The 16,721-nt window shown below is 37.2% G+C and overlaps 1 protein-coding gene across 1 annotated transcript in view; it reads left to right on the top strand.

Moving 5' to 3' along the window:
* Positions 1-8,592: 8,592 nt before the first annotated feature.
* CLIC6 (chloride intracellular channel 6) overlaps positions 8,593-16,721 on the top strand; it is an 80,496-nt gene continuing 72,367 nt past the window's right edge. The window contains exon 1 of the mRNA XM_020995887.2: positions 8,593-10,409. Within this exon, the coding sequence (XP_020851546.1) occupies positions 8,982-10,409 (1,428 nt within the window). The 5' untranslated portion in view covers positions 8,593-8,981. The remainder of the gene's footprint in view (positions 10,410-16,721) is intronic.

Here is a 16,721-nt window from a genome sequence, read left to right as displayed (position 1 = left end):
TGCTAACCATCTTATTTAATAATCCCTTCTAGAATTTTCTGAGTAATCAAAGTCAAGATTATTGTCTTGTAGTTGGCAGATACTATTCTCCCTTTTTGAAAATTGGAATAACATTTGCCCTTCTCCAGTCTTGTAGTATATCTCCTGTATTTCATGACCTTTAAAATATCACATCTATCAGTTCTTTCAAGACCCAAGGATGGAATTTATCTGGGCCAGATGATTTGAATTCATCAAATGCAGTTAGGTGCCCTTTTACTTATCTTGGCCATTATCAGTCATTGTCATTCTATCATTTCCAGTGTAAAGGGCATTCTCCTTTACAGAGAAAACAGAAATAAATTTGTTCTTGTATAATTTCCCAATGTTTAATTTTGATTGTGATGGTTTTTATTTTTCATTTACATCAATGTAATCATTGCATACTCCAGTATCTTTGCCAAGAAAATCCCAAGGACAAATTCATGGGGTCGTGTAGAGTTGACATGACTGACAGCAAAGTCATTGCATATAGTCAGATTTTTGTTCTATTTTTTCCACTTTGCATCTACTTGTGTAAATCTTTCTATGCTTTTTTGTATTCATCAGATTTGTCTTTATTACAGTACAGTAATACTTAATCACTTCAAAGTGATGGACATCTATTTGTTTCTAGTTCTTTTTTACCACAAAAAGTCCTAATGCAAATATTTTGATATACAGTTTTTATTTTTGTCAGTGACCTCCAGAGTTGAATAAAGTTATTAATGCTAATTGCTGAGATTATCCTTTACCTTGTCAATGTTGTGGACCAGGTGTCCCAGACCCAGGATGATCAATATGGTGTTATTGATCTTGCCTATGACTGAGATGAGTGAAGAATTATTTTCTTTTACCCTATAACTTTATCATTCTTCCTCAAGGTTATTTGAATTCTCTTTCAAATTGTTAGAGTTTGGTAGACAAAGATGTGAAAGAGATCCCACTTTCTAAGGGCAATGGTGTTTACCACTATACTGACAATGCAATATTGACTGGGTCAGATAAGGCTGGGTCAGATAAGGCTATGGTGGCAGAGGCCCTAGATTTGATGGTAGTTCATATGAGACATGGGTTGGTAGATCAATCCTAAGAAGATGCAGGGTTCAGATCTCTGGGAATTTTTGGAGAAAAGCTATATGAGGAGAATTCAGATGATTCTGGAAATAGTCTATAATTGCCTAATGGCATTTGGTCTCCCATCAACTAGATGAAAACTTCGAAATTTATGAGAAAATTTAGGTTCCAGAGAACTCATATTCTCCACCTAGGTATTTTGATAGTGCCCATTTGCTGAGTTACTCAAAAGCCTGCTTCTCTCTAATGGTGACTGGAATAGGCTATAGCCTTGGAAAATCTAAAACAAGCTGTCCATCAGTCTTTCCCTTTGGGTTTTTATGATCCTGTACATTCTGTTTTCTTGGACTTTCCTATTCATAAGAAACAAGATGACACCAGGGTCATCCCCCAGTAGATAAATTTCCAGAAGCAATTTTCATTGGAAGAAACCTAAGCTATCAACAATATAAAAAATGCTCAAATCATTAATTAGTTAAATGCTGATTTAATAATCTCTAAGATCCTACCTCAAACCCACCAGATGAGCTTCCTGATGTCCTAAGGATATAAAACAACCTTTCCTTTTGACCTTATGGTACTCCTAGAAAGGACTAGGTTTTGGCAGGTGGGTCAGGAAACACTGAATGGTGTGTAAGTGATACAAGAGTGGGTCTTTTTTTTTTTTTATCAACTTAGGCCCTGGGAGAGGATGCATGCACTAGGCCTATAATTTATTAGCTATCTTTTTAAATTGAATTTTACTTTTCAGTTATCAAATTTCTTTTGCTGACATCCAACCAAAAAAAAAAAAGCAAGCAAGAAAAAGAAAATCCTTATAATAATAAATAAGCATAGACAAACAAAACAAATTCCTACATAGGCCATATCCAAAAATATGTCACATTTTACATTTGTCCATTGCCTCCTGGTCAGGAGGTGAGTAGTATTCTATATAAGTATTTTAGAATCATGATTAGTCAATGCATGACAAGAGTTTTAAGTCTTACAAAATTGTTGATTTTTAAAATGTTGATGTTATGGTATAAACTGTTCTCTTGGTTCTGTTTACTTCAATTTGCATCAGTTCATATAAATCTTCCTCAATTTCCCTGAAACTGTCTTTTTTTCATTATTTTTATGGTATAATAATATTCTATTACACCCACATGCCATAATTTGTTCAGCCATTCCCCAATAGATGGTCACTCCTTTAGTTTCCAGTTCTTTGCCACTATAAAAAGAACTACTATAAATACTTAGATATAAAAAAGACTTTGATCTCTTTGGGAGTATAGGCCTAATAGTGGCTTAATTTGCTTCAGATGATATGTAAAATTTATGAACTTGGGCAGGGCACATTTTTACATTGTTTTCTAAAATGGTTTCACCCAGTCACAGCTAGATCAATAATCAATGTACCTATTTATAGCAGCTCTTTTTGTGGTAGCAAAGAATTGGAAATTGAGGGTATCCCCATCAATTGGGGAATCTCTGAACAAGTTGCATGAGAGAAATGATTTTTAATAATCAATAATTTGGAGAGATCCAGAGTTGCCCCATTTTCCTAAAGTCCTGATTTTAAAAGTTCAGTCTATTGAAGGACATTATTAAAAATGAGATTGGACTAACTTTGTTATTCAGATCCCACTCAGTTATTGTACTCTACTAAAGTCTGGGTGGGAATAAATTCTTTGAATAGATTGCCCAAGGCTGTGGGTAACTTAAGAAGTAAATGATATAATCGAAGTTCAGGTCCAGGCCTTCACTGTAATATTCATTTTCTAATTAATTGTTAAACAATCAGAGTTGATTGCCACCCTCAGGAACACACCCCTCTTCCAATGTCAGTATAAGCTTTGAGCCTCCCTCCCCATGATTATTTGTAGTCTAAAAGACACTAAATGACTATCCTTTTATTGAAATACTGGCATTACTAATAAAATGATTAAATTACCCAGAAATTTTGTCTCTCAACCCTTTTTAAATGCTGCATGTAGTATATGATTGTAATGGAAACTGTTATAATATAAAAAATGGTAAGCAGAATGGTTTCAGAAAACCGTGGAAAGACTTACATGAACTGATACAAAGTGAAATGAGTAGAATCAGGAAAATGTCTGAACACAGTAATAGCAATATTGTATGATAATCAACTGTAAATGACAACTATTCTCAGCAATACAATGATCCAAGACAATTCCAAAAGACTCATGACTAAAAATGGTATCCACATGTGAAGGAATAATTGATAGAATTTGAATGCTGATTGAAGCATACTGTTTTTCATTTCATTTCATTTCATTCTTTTGGTCTTTGTCTTTTTTTAATAATACGATTAATATGGAAATATATTTTGCATGACTGTACATGTATAACCTATATCAAACTGCTTACTATTTCTGGGAGGGGGGAAGGAGGAAGGAGGGAGAGAATTTGGAACTCTAAATTTAAAAAAATGAATGTTAAATATTGTCTTTACAGGTAATTGGGAAATAATAAAATATTATTTTAAAAAGTTTTTTTTGCTTCATTAATGGATTCTCTTCTAATTTTAGCTGTATTGGATTTGTTTATGAAAAACTTTATTTTTATGTAATCAAAATTTACCATTTTATCTTCTGTGATTCTCTCTATCCCTTGTTTGGCCACAAATGCTTCTCTTACCCTTAGATCTGAAAGGTAATTTCTTCCTTGTTCATCTAATTTGTTTATGACAATGACCTTTTTATATCTAGGTTATGTGTCCATTTGGGGCTTATATTGACACATAATATGAGATGTTGGTCTAAACCTAATTTATTCCATAGTGTTTTCCAGTTTTCCCAGTAATTTTTGTCCAAAAGTGAGCTTACTGTGGTTCTTATCCAAGTATTTTAGGCCTTTGAAACTCTTCGCTATCTTGATACAGAAAGCCAAAACTTAATGGAGACCAATGGTGCCACTGAAGGTATGTTCATTTGTGTTGTGGACATGGGTACTAATTTCTGGCAATCATGACTTTTACGAACTGAATCTGATACTATTCCTGACTATTTAAAGAAGATTCTATTGTTTTATGTTCCTATAATTTTCTAGTTTCTCTAGTTGCTAAGGTGATTTTAAAATTATTTTAGTGGTGGAAAATCCCATTGAAAAATTTGGGGACTTTGCCACTAAAAAGTGGGATCTGGTAGGAGGTGTATTTGTTTTGCACCATGGTAGCTACAATAATTTACTGTTGATTCTTTCATTGGCCACAATGAGAATGTGAACAGTGGGTGGGGCACTGGGACCAATACTGCAGAATTTTAGTTGGTAGTTTCTGAGCACCCCATGATTCGGCTGCTGCTATGACTTTGGCTGAGGTGGCCTTCTCCCTTTTTCCTCTTTAATCTTTGCTACCTCACTCTTGAAGTGGATAGAGCACCTGACCTGGAGTTAAGACTTGAATTCAAATCTGGCCTCAGCCACTTACTATTTGTGTACTGATGGGCAAGTCCCTTAACCCTTTTTGCTTCAGTTTCCTTATCTGTAAAATGAGCTGGAAAAGGAAATGGCAAACCACTCCAATATCTTTGCCAAGGAAAGGAGTCAGATATGACTCCTCAACAACAACAACAACAACAACAACAACAACAACACCTTACTCTCCCTTCCCTGGTCTTTCCAGAGACCTCTCCCAGAAGCATATGCTGGATTGGTCCTTTAAGGAGATGGGGAGGTTTTCTGCCTGCTTTGCAGCTTAAATCTTATTAAGACCCAGACAAGGGGAATTAACTTCAGAGGATGCACCTGAGCTACTAGAGCCTTTGGGAAATGTTTTCGTGAGTTTTCAATGTGGTAGAGGGAAGTAGCATTTTGTATTCTTTTAACTTGAGGTTGATTCTTGCCAACCTCAATTGGTAAAGTGTTTTTTATTACATTTTATGGTATACTGATGCTTAATTGCATTTTAACCCTGAAGCCTGAATTTTTGGACTGGACTGGCCTGGGTTAGGTTTGACCTAGATTTCTCTCCTCTACTCAACCACCCTAGTTTAGACCCATATCACCCTTCTCCATCAAACTTTTCTATAGTCTCCCTATTGGTCTCTTTGTCTCCAGTCTTTCCTCTCTAAAACTTGTCCTTCACAGTTCCAATGTAGTATTTCTAAAGCATAGGCATGACTAAGAGTGTGCTGGTAAATGTTTGACAATTGTCCTTCCAGGAAGAAAAAAATAATTGTGGTCTGATTTGACCTGGCTCTGGCACACTCCTGGGTCTTACCATGTCACTGTCTTCCTCAAAAAGAAATTTTAAAAGGATGAGATAAAGATGAAAGAATCTTTTGATCCTATAATTTATAGGGAGTCACTGGAAATGATTGAGTTAGAAGATGATGTAACTTTCATTTTAGGAATATCAATTTGACATTTGGGTGGAAAATGAATTGGAGAAGGGAGAAGTTTGAGGCAGTGAGATCAATTTGGAAGCCCTTGCAATAGTCTAGGCAAGAGGTAATTAGGGCCTGAACTAGAGTAGTGTCCAGTGGAATGAAACCTCATGACTGGCCATGGCTCTGGATGGTTATGCCTTATTCTAAAGAAACTGGGTAGGTAGAAAGGGTGGGAGGAGAAGAGTAGCATTGTACAATAAGAAGGTATACGAGGAAATTTGAAAGAGTAACATATAAGATAATATTCAGGTTAAAGTCAAAGAAAGGAGAAACAGAAGTGATTGTCATTGGAGTATATTACAGGCCATCAGGTCAGAAAGAAAAAGATAGATAAGATGTGTGGGAAACAAAGTACAAGTCCAGCATAGAAACATCAATGGAGGACTTCAATTATTTAGCCTTCTGCTGTAGTGCTCTTTCTGTCAAAATCAAACTTTTTGATTTACCTTAGTTATCTTTTCATCCTTCACAAGGCATAGGAACCAATAAAGGGAAATTCTATTTTGGATCTGATTAGGAAAGATCCAACATGGCTTCTTCAAGAACAGATTGTGCCATACTAATGAATTGCTGGTGAAGCTGTGAATTAATACAACCATTCAGCAAAACAAGTGGGAACTACACAAATAAAGTAATTAAAATAGCCATATCTTTTGACCAGAGATTCACTTGATAGGTATGTGCCCCCAGGAGGTTATTATCAAAAAGAAAGGCTCAAAACATACTAAACTATTTTAGCAGAACTTCTGCAGCATCAAAGAACTTCCCATTAATTGAGGAATGGCTTGACAAATTGGGGTACATAAACATAGTGGAATATTATTGTGCAGTAAGAAATGATGGCTATGATAGATATGAAGAAGCATTGCAAGAATCACATTAATCGATCTGGAGTGAAATAAAAAGAGCCAAGAAAAGAATATTTACAATGACAATATAAATGGAAGAATATCAACTACAAGACCATCAAAACTGAATGTTGTGAAATCATAGGGACCAATATTGGCCCCAAAGAAAAGACATGAGAAGACCCTTCTCCCTTTGCAGAAGCAGGGGCATATAGACATGGAACATTGTATATAACATCAGATATTTTGATCTGTTCATTGGTTTTGCTCATTTCCCCTTCTTTTTCCTCTCTCTGTCTGTCTCTCTGTCTCTCTGTCTCTCTGTCTCTCTGTCTCTCTGTCTGTCTCTGTCTCTCTGTCTCTCTCTCTCTCTCTGTCTCTCTCTCTCTCTTTTTAGATATTCTTTGTTTAAGGGATAGCTCTCTGGCACAGGGAAAGGCAAGGAAATGCATATAAGATAGACAATGTAAAAATAAGAGATATCAATAAAATCAATATCTTTAAAAGAATAGGTAATGCCAGACTAACCTTATTTCCTTTCTAGATGAAGGTACATTCTATCCAGTTTACTCAGATTTTAGCAAATCTTCTGATAAAATACCTTGTACCATTTTTGTGGAGAAGATGGAAAGATATGAATTAGACATTAACACGATCAGAAGGATTCAGAACTGGTTGGATGGCTGGGCTTCAAAGGGCTAATAATTCAATATCACAGTGGTGAGTTTCCAGATGAATAACCCAGGAATCTGGGCTTGAATTTAACATTTTTAGCAATGACTTGGATAAAGTAATAGAGGGTCTGCTCATCAATACAGGGACTAGCTAATAGAATGGATGATATCATGGTCCAAAAGGAACTTGATGGGTTTAATTTGATGAGATGAAATGGGGACAGATGTCTTGAATTTGAGTGCAAAAAAAATTGACATTACTAGTATAATATGGAGCTGGTATGGGTAGATAACAGTTGTTTTGAAAATAATTCTTAAAAAAAAGAAAATAATTCTTGAAGGTATTTTAGGGCACTATAAGTTTAATATGAACAAGCAGGGTGATATAGAAGTCAACAAAGTTAATGCTGTCTTGAGCTACATTAATTTCCAGGAATAGAAAAGTAATGGTCTCGATATATCCTGCCATTGTCTGATTTGTATTGTGTTCGGTTTTGAGCACCACCGTAAAAGAAGGACACTGACAATCTGAATGGTACCTAGAGGAGATGGTGGAGGCAGCTTTAATACTGGTGCTCTTTAGCTTAGGTTTGATTTTGGGATGAAAGGAGGCATTCATAATTCACTGCACAGTGCATAAAAAGGAAGTTTACCTTGCCCTATCTGAGCAAGGATATGTAACAATAATGCAGTGGTACTTATTTTCAGCTTTGGCAGACTTGGCCTTCTTCTCACATGGAAATACAGCACATCATGATGGTATGGGAACTTGTGTGGTTTCAGGCACCAAGTCTGAGAGGCCTAGACTCCAATTTTTTATGCCCTTTGGTTACTAGGAAGCACTGTCAGGAGAAAGGAATCAATCAGTACCTGGAAGCAACTTTGACTTCTTTTAGGAAAATCTAATCCCTGGTGAAGGAAGGCAGAAGAAGGACCCTAAGCCCACTCCATATTGTTAGAAGGGGGAGAAGCTGATATATATTAGTTCTATCATAAGAGTAATACTAGGATGGTGAAAGGCCTTGAATCCGCATAATATGAGGATAAATTGAAGAAATTAGTGATGTTTAGCCCAGAGAAGAGAAGACTTGATGGGATGGTGGTGATAGATTATTAGCTGATTTCAAGTATTTGTGGAGAGCCAGTGGATTTGCATGCTTTAGCCTCAGAGAGCAGAACCAGGACCAATGACTAAATGACTAGTAGTTGCAAAGAGATCAGTTTAGTTTGAATGTCAGGGGAGAAAAAATCCCAACAATTAGAATTCTACAAAAATAGAATTAGATGACAGCTGAGATCTCTCTTAACTTTCAAAAATTCTGTGATTTTGTGAAGCAAAACTTAAATGGTTGGGGTATCACGTCAGCACTGTTTTGAAAAACACAGAAATTTGGCCTAATAGGTTTTTGTGTTGTGGAATCCTTTCTTTAAAACCAACAGGGGGACCCAGGAGGGAATGCCTGATGTTGGCTTTAGTGCCAAAGGTTATCCTAGGTGACTGAGCTCCGCCCAAGGACTAGGGGTGAAGTTTGAGTTGAGGGGGAAGGGCAGGCAAGTACTTCAAGGGTTTGCGAAGTCACCCGGTAGTGAAAGTGACCTAAACTCCGTTGGTGACCAAGGGAATTCTTTAATTTTCGGGTTGGTAAACAGATTGGAATTTGAGTGAAGAATAAGGCAGCTAAGGAACCATTAAATTTTTGAGACTGAGATCAAGGTCTTGGGACAGAGAAGATTTAGCTCTGAACGTCATGAATGCAACTAGCAATAAGTACTAATCCATCTAAACCTGGGTCACCATAGGTCCCAGAAGTCCAAGGCTAGGGAAGCAGGAAAAGGAGTTGTAACAAAGGAGTTTATCCTTCAGACTAGAGCTGAAAGGCTTGGAAGAATCGCCCTGTCGACAGAATCTCCACCAACTTTTTTCTTTCACGAGGGATCTCAAGCTAAAGACAATAATTTCATGAGACATGGCAGAGGCCACTGAACCTGCGGTAAGAGTCCTAGCCCCCAAAGAGAATGCAGAACCCCTAACACTGTTGGAAAAGGGAATCGGAGAACTGGGGCCTGCTACTGGGGCGAAAGAAGAGGAGCAGGAGACGGAGGTGAAGTTCAGTGAAGAAAAGCAGTCCGGTGAAGAAGATGCTACCGGAGACGGGGCGGGAGCAATAGCCCCAGTCGAGACTCCCAGTGAGTTGAGGGAGGAAGCAGGAGCAACAATTGGCCAAATAGACCAGAAGGAAGCAGAAGAGAGTAAAACCGAGACGCAAAGTCACTGGGAGGAGGATACACAGGAAAAAACCGAGGACACAATAAGGCAATCTCCCGGGAACGTGGAGGAGCAAAAAGAAGAGCAAAAGGAGGGAAAAGAAGAGAGGAGTAAAGTACTGGACGACGTAGAAGTAGAGGCGATCAGCCAGGTAAGAAGATACGAGCTGGAGGACAGCAACAGCACTGAGCGCCAAAGGCAAGAGGAGAGCCAGGGAGCGGCCAGAGGAGCCCAGGTCTCCGGAGACCCGGAGTCTGAGGCAGAGGTAGGGGCGGAGCACAGCTTTGGGGGTGAAGCAGCAGTTGTAACTACAGCAGCAGCAGCAGCAGCAGGACCAGCTTCTCAGGAAACGGTCCAGGGAGGCGTGAAGCTGGTACAACCCGAGGGAGAGCTAGCAGAGCCTGGAGTGGGGATGGAAACAGAGGACCTCGAAAGAGGGAGGGCAAAAGGACTAGAAGACAGAAATTCTGAAAATGGAGAGAACGACGGAGGAGAAGAAAACAGTCCCGTACACCAAATAGAGGCCAGGGAGCAGCAGGAGGAAGTGGAGGAGCAACAGAGCCTTGAGGAGGACCCTGGCAGGGGCAGTTTGATGATAGATGATGAGTCCGGAAATGAGGCTCTCCAAGGTGCACATCACCCTGAGAACAAAGAAGCTGAGGCTGCAGAAGGGCTGGCCGAGGAGGAAAGCGAAGGCCAGGAAGGTGTAAAGGACTCCGCCGCTGGAGGGGATCCTAGCGAAGCAGTGCAGGTGGAATGTGACAGCCTCGGTGCCAAGAGGGATGCCCAGGAAGAAGCTCTGGAAGAGCGGAGAGAAAATTGGGGTAAGGACCCTAATGTAGAAGTCGAGGCCCAGGGCGAGGAAGATAACCTTGATGGGAGAATACAGAAGGAGGAGGAAAATGAGGAGACTATCACAAAAAGAAACTTAGAGGCAGAGCTGAGCAACCACCTGTCGGAGACTAGCTCCGAAGGTGCCGGTGCTGAAACCGAGACAAATAAACTAGGGGAAGGGCTGAACGGCGCGAGAGAGGAAGGAGAAATATCCGAGGAGGAGGCTTCAGGAGAGAGCGCCTCAGCCCCCGCGCTGGCCCCGGGCAATGAGCACGACATTTCGCTCTTCGTTAAGGTAAGGCCCGCTTTTCTGGTCTCTCTCCAGCTTACACCCCACTCTTCAGTCCCATAACCCTTCCCCTCTGTGAGTGCGAGCTTCTCGCATTCGAGGAGAGGTTGGGCAGAGTGGGCTTCCCCCTTCGTACCCTAAGATCTTGGGTTTCCTGGGAAGAGTCGAAATTAGAAGTAATTATGAAAGTGCATCCAAACTTTCCACTGTCCTTTGTCCTGAAAATAATGACGGCTATTCGAGTAGACTATTAAAAAAAAAATCTCCAATTTCCCTTCCTCCTCTCCTTTCTCCCCTACTCCTCCACCTCCTTCCTCCCCCTACCCCCACCCCATTTACCCGCAACTACCTACCAAATAACCGTTGCTGGGGTCAGAGTAGTGCTTAAGTAGTTTCTGCCAATAAGATTAAAGATGTGAAAATGTCACGGAGAGGGATAATCAGGAAGCAGGTGAAGTAAAAAGTTAATTACAGTACTTCAAATTTCAGTGATTAAAGAGATGATCTATGTTTTCAATCTCCAAAAATTCCAGGAAGATGCCATTTCTAGTAGAATAAAGAATATTTGTAATGAAAAAAAATGTACTTTTAAAATATCATGCCATATGCCATTAAAGTGCCACATACAGAAAAAGAAATATAAAAGGGTAGTACTCTATGGTGATTAAACATTCCCTTATTTGCATGTTAAAACTTCAAATTCATTTTAAATACTAAGAAGTTACGACATTGTTTAGGATAGCTGTATAAGTTTTATGTTTAAATTTGAAGTTGTAGGAGGTATTTTAAAAAAACCATAATAACCAGTCTCTTAACATGACTTCACATAAAGATCCTTGTTAATAAGTTCTGGATGACTAGGAGAGAAGGCTATAATAAGACTAAGAATGTGCTTTATGTATTGCATCATAATCCTTTAAGAAATTATTGACAGAGTTCTAGAAGCTAGTAAACTCAAAGATAAGCAGATTCCTAAAGTAAAATAAAATAAGAATGTGAAACTTTTTTTATATAATTAAGTTAAAATAAATCTCAGAATTCTTTGATGGAAAGAAAGTGAGATGTGGAAGAAAAGGCACTCACCATTTCTTCACTCAAGGGAAATAATCACTTTCCAAAGAGGGATAGCCACTAGCTGATGTAGGATGTTTTCAAAATGAATCTAAGGATGCATCTTTAAGATTGGTAGGAGGTTGCCTATATCCTCCAATCTGCACTAGTCTACAGAGATTAACAACTGTTTCATTTTACCATCTTGACTACTAGACCTAGGAATCTCATTTCCAGTTCCACCAAATAATAAGTAGACAATGTTTGTTCTCCTTTGGCACTATGCTGCTAGACTTAGGTTCTCTTTCATTCTTTTTCTTAATCTTCTCATTGATTAAAAAAAAACAACCCAAAACTTCAATCAACATTCCTCCCCCCCTCCAGATGCTTTTTCAAGGTCATCAGTGACCAGGACAAGTCTAGCTTTTATTTTTCTGAGTCTGTATTTTCTATGATTTCTCTGTAACATTTGACATTATTTTCTCCCTTCTCCTCTTTCAAACTCTTAGGCTTCCATGACATTGCCCTTTCCTCCTTCCCTCTTACTTCTCTGCTCCTTCTACTTCTCTGACTCTGTCTTTTCTTAGTTGATACCTCTTTCTACTCTATTTGTTAGTATTTCTAAAAGTTCAATCATTACCTCTGTTTTTCTCTTCCTACATTCTTCCCCTTCAAAAATGGATCCTGTTGTACAGCCTCCACTATTGCCTTTATGTTGTTAACTGTTACTATTCCTTTAGTCCTGACCTCTCACTTGTATTCTGCTCCAGTACTTCTCCATCACTTAATGATACATTTTATGCAAATTTCTTGACATAAACTCAAAATAAACCTCTTAAAACTATTCTCCTCTTTCTCCTCTCCTCAATTTCCTATTCCATCCATGGCACTAACCATTATCTTAGGCACCCAATTAAAAAACCTCAGAATTGTCTTTGTCAAAATGCTTTTTTACATGTTTTCTTCCTTATAACACCCCTATGATTAGGAAGAGCAGGTGGTAGTTCCATTTGACAACTGAGTAAATGCAGATAAGAGGTTAAAACTTTCTCCTGGCCAAACCAGGAACCCAGGTAAGGCTAGTATTGAGGCCTCTTAATTCCTGCCTCCAGCTGTAGACTATATTCCCTTGGGTAATGGAATGCTGAATTCACTGATTTTCTTTTTGGCTGTTGTTCAGTCATTTCAGCCATGTCTGACTCTTCATGACCCCATTTGGGGTTTCCTTGGCAAAGATTACTGGAATGGTTTACTATTTCCTTCTCCAGCTCATTTTACAGATGAGAAATTGAGGCAAAGGAGGTTAAGTGGCTTGCCCAGGGTTACGCAGCTAGTAAGTGCTCGAAGCCAGATTTGAACTCATGAAGATGAGTTTTTCTGACTTCAGGCCTGGCACTCTATTGGTTGTACTACCCAGCTGCACCCCACCTTTCTTGTTTGGGTGTCAGAAATGTTGGTTTGATGCCTCCATTTCCACTAATAAGAACAAAATGTGGTAGAGAATATTCCTGATGGATGATTTTTAAAGGAAATTCCAAACCTTTAAAAGCCAGACTTATTGTGGTCTCTTGAAACCCGATTGTGTTGCCCCACTTATGACCTTCAAAATATTATTGTGGATTTTTGTCACGTGGAACTTAAAATATGCAAGAAGACCTTTTGAAACACTATGAGGGAACTTTTAGCTGCTCAGCTACCAATGACTTTATTGGATTTGTAGGGATAAAAAAAAATCCTGCTTTGAAAAAAAATCCCCTTAGGCACTTAATTATCCCCTTTTCTGGGGTAAGAGTGTGATAAGGAATAAAACAAATAATGAGTTTCTCAAGTTTCACTGGGAAGTAGTATAGCTGATTTGTTTGTGCAGAAAAATACAACCTGAAGGGCATTAATAAACAAATAACTTATCAAAAAATAATATGGATGAATTTTTAAAATTTGTTTTGTTTTTAAAGCAAACAAATCCTAAACACATTTTTCAAATAGGTTTCTGACTAAAGCAAACTTTGAAGGTCATTCAATGCTTGTCTCTCATTAAACTATTAAGGTTTTTCAACTTCTTCCTTCACTATTAATGCCATTTAAAACACAATAAAACTCAATATCGTATTCTTGTTTATAATGATACCAAATTCAAAACAAACAGCCTTTGCTTTAAGCTCCATACAGAATTCCTTGCCAGATATGATATTTTTTCTAGGTTTCCTTTTTCGATCCAATGCTATTTGGAATCAGGTTGTTTTGATTACCAGGATCAAGAAATCCACAGATGCCCTATATCTTTAGGCAAGCTCAAGCTGTGGTGATAAGTAGCTAATAAACAACAAAAGTCACAATATATAATCAATACATTTTTATTTGAGGTTGAGCAATGGATTCGTGCCTTTTAAAATGCTTTTGTTTGCATATGAGAGTTTTTTGTCTTTTTTATCAGTCATCCTATTTACAAGCTTTTAACTCATTCTTGAAGTTAATGTTTTTAAATAAAAAGTAAATTATTTGGGTACAAATGATTCATTCACCCAGTCAAAAGATTTTGAGTGTCTACTGTGTGCTAGCAGTTGATGAATTCTGGAGGAAGCAAGGATAAATAAACCCTCACAGAGCTTACAACACGATAGGGGAGATATGATTGAAATAAATAACTGTATTACACAGTACAATGTGAAAATGAAGCCTGAGTTGTTTAAAAAGCAATGAGAAAGCAAAGGAGGAAGAGATCATCTCTAGCTTGAGGAAACAGGGAAGACTTCACGGAAGAGGCCTTTTTTGAGTTGAGCCTTGGAAGGATGAAACAGAGCTTTAGTGAAAAGCATTCCAGGCAAGGAATATTATGAACAAAGGAACAGAAGAGAAGAAGCACAAGTAAGAAACAAAAAAAAATCTAGTTTGGCAATGATCTAAGAAGTAATTTGCTGCCTTGGAATATATGACAGTAATTGCCCCACTTTTCCTCCCCTGAACTGTACGATAGGAATTTAGTGGTTCTAGCTATTAAAAAAATTTTCCATCTTTGTAGGAACTTACTCTAGCTAAAGCCTTACTCTGATCTCTTATATCACAGAGATGAGACTGCATTATAACAAACTGTCCCAGTGAAGAGGTTCATTACCCAGTGTGTGTGTGTGTGTGTGTGTGTGTGTGTGTGTGTGTGTGTGTGTGTGTGTGTGTGTGTGTGTTTGTGTGTGTGTGTGTGTTTGGCTTCAGCAACTCCTGAAGACCATCTATTGTAGCAGTGTTGCAATTAGTATTAGTTGAAGGAATATCCCTTGGGCTTAAATTATAGATTCTCTAGTACTGAAATTGTAGAAGCTGATAGTTTATTAACTCTTCTAGGACTTCTTGCTATGAGAAATTATTCACATTGGGAATAATCTGAGGTTCACTTTTATGACACTTTCATGTATTTTTTTCAATAATTTTTATTATTTTTAAAATTCTCTATGTTATACTTAAAACAGATGACTATTTTCTACTTCTCCGAGGAAAATAAAGCCTTTTGACTTTATATCCTTCAATTGTCACAAATTTCTCATCATTATCACCCACTCCTTTTTTTTTCTTTTCTTTTTCTTTTTTTAGTGATTCTGGGCAAGTCATTCAGCCTCAGGTACTGCATCTGTAAAATGGAGATAAAAACATCTCCCTCAAAAGGTGGTTGTGAGAATCAAGTGAGATAATATATGTAAAGTACTTTAAAAACCTTAAAATGCTATACAAATATGATGATTGTGATAATTATTGTTATCATGATTATCATTATTGGCAGAGAGGTTTCTCATCCAGATACATTGATGCAATCTTATATTCAGTTCCTATTCTTATTGTTATTATCTTTGTCATTATCATCATTAACCTAAGTTAATTTCCTTGTCTATATGATTAATCCTATTTCAGAATCTAGCACCAACCACAATATACTTTCTCTACTTAATCATCAGTCTACAAACATGCTCATATATAATCTTAATCCAAACCTAAAACTTCTCAGATATACTGGTCTATCCTTCTGAACCCCTTCACTGTTAAATTTCTTGAAAAATTTATTTATAACTAATGCTTCCACTTTCTTATTACCTTCTCTGTTCTTAATTCTTTATAACCTGACTCCCATCCCAGTCATTCCAATAAATGTTTTGCTAAAATACAGATAAACTCTTTCCTTATTACCAATCTAGCAACCTTGTCAAAAAAGGAAACTGAATTAATCCTCTAGGACCTGTTTTTGATGATTCTGCCTCCACAGCAGCCTTAAATCCATTCAGCTTCTTAACTTTATTCTTACTTTATCATTTGAACATACATCATCACCTTATAGTATTATTTTAATACATTTTTAAACCCCAATTTTTATTGATATTGGGGTTTTTTGCACATAAAACTGCAAATCTGTTATGTACAACTTGCTTTTCTTTTTAAATGCACAATAAAGTTAACATGCAAATTTACCTTGTTCTCCCCCCTTTCCTGCCCTACAGATGGCTACTATTGGACACAAATATGTGTGTGTGTGTGTGTGTGTATATATATATATATATATACATATATATATATATATATACATATATATATATATATATATATATATATATATGTAAAATCATTCTACATAGACTTCTATTTATTGATTCTTTCTCTGGATGTAGATAGCACTTTCTTTCATAGGTTCTTTGTAGTTAATTTGAATATATAATATATCATACATATCATATCATATAATATATAATGTAATATATACTATATAACAGTCAAAACAACTTATTCCCTCAAAGTTGTTCTTAAAACAGTATTGCTGTTACTGTATACTGTATACAATGTTCTTTTGTTTCTGCTCATTTCACTCCTCATTATTTTACATGTCTTCCCATGTTTTTCTAAGATCATTAAGTGCATCATTTCTTATAGCACAGTAATAATCCATCACAATCATATACCACAATTTGTTCAGCCATTCCCCAATTGAAGTGCATTACCTAACTTTACCCCTGTATCTTTCCTTCCCATTAAAAGAGCCATCATACATAAAAAAATAATTTTTAAGGAGAAAGGAGAAAAAAATCACCAAAATTGATCAGTATATTGATAAAAATCTAAACATATATACAGTATTCCACATTATGGACTTTCCACCTTTGCAAATGAAAGGGAGAAGGTGTCTTCCCATATCTCTTGTTTGTGGCCATATTTGTTCCCTGTAATTTTGCAAATATTTATTTTTGAATGGTTGAGTTTGCTGTTTCAATTTGTATTGTTATAGTCTTTGTGTTT

This window comes from Phascolarctos cinereus, unplaced genomic scaffold, assembly GCF_003287225.1.
Source record: "Phascolarctos cinereus isolate Bilbo 61053 unplaced genomic scaffold, phaCin_HiC Scaffold_726;HRSCAF=1367, whole genome shotgun sequence".
Lineage (NCBI taxonomy): Eukaryota > Metazoa > Chordata > Mammalia > Diprotodontia > Phascolarctidae > Phascolarctos > Phascolarctos cinereus.
This window is presented reverse-complemented; position numbering and strand designations above follow the sequence as displayed.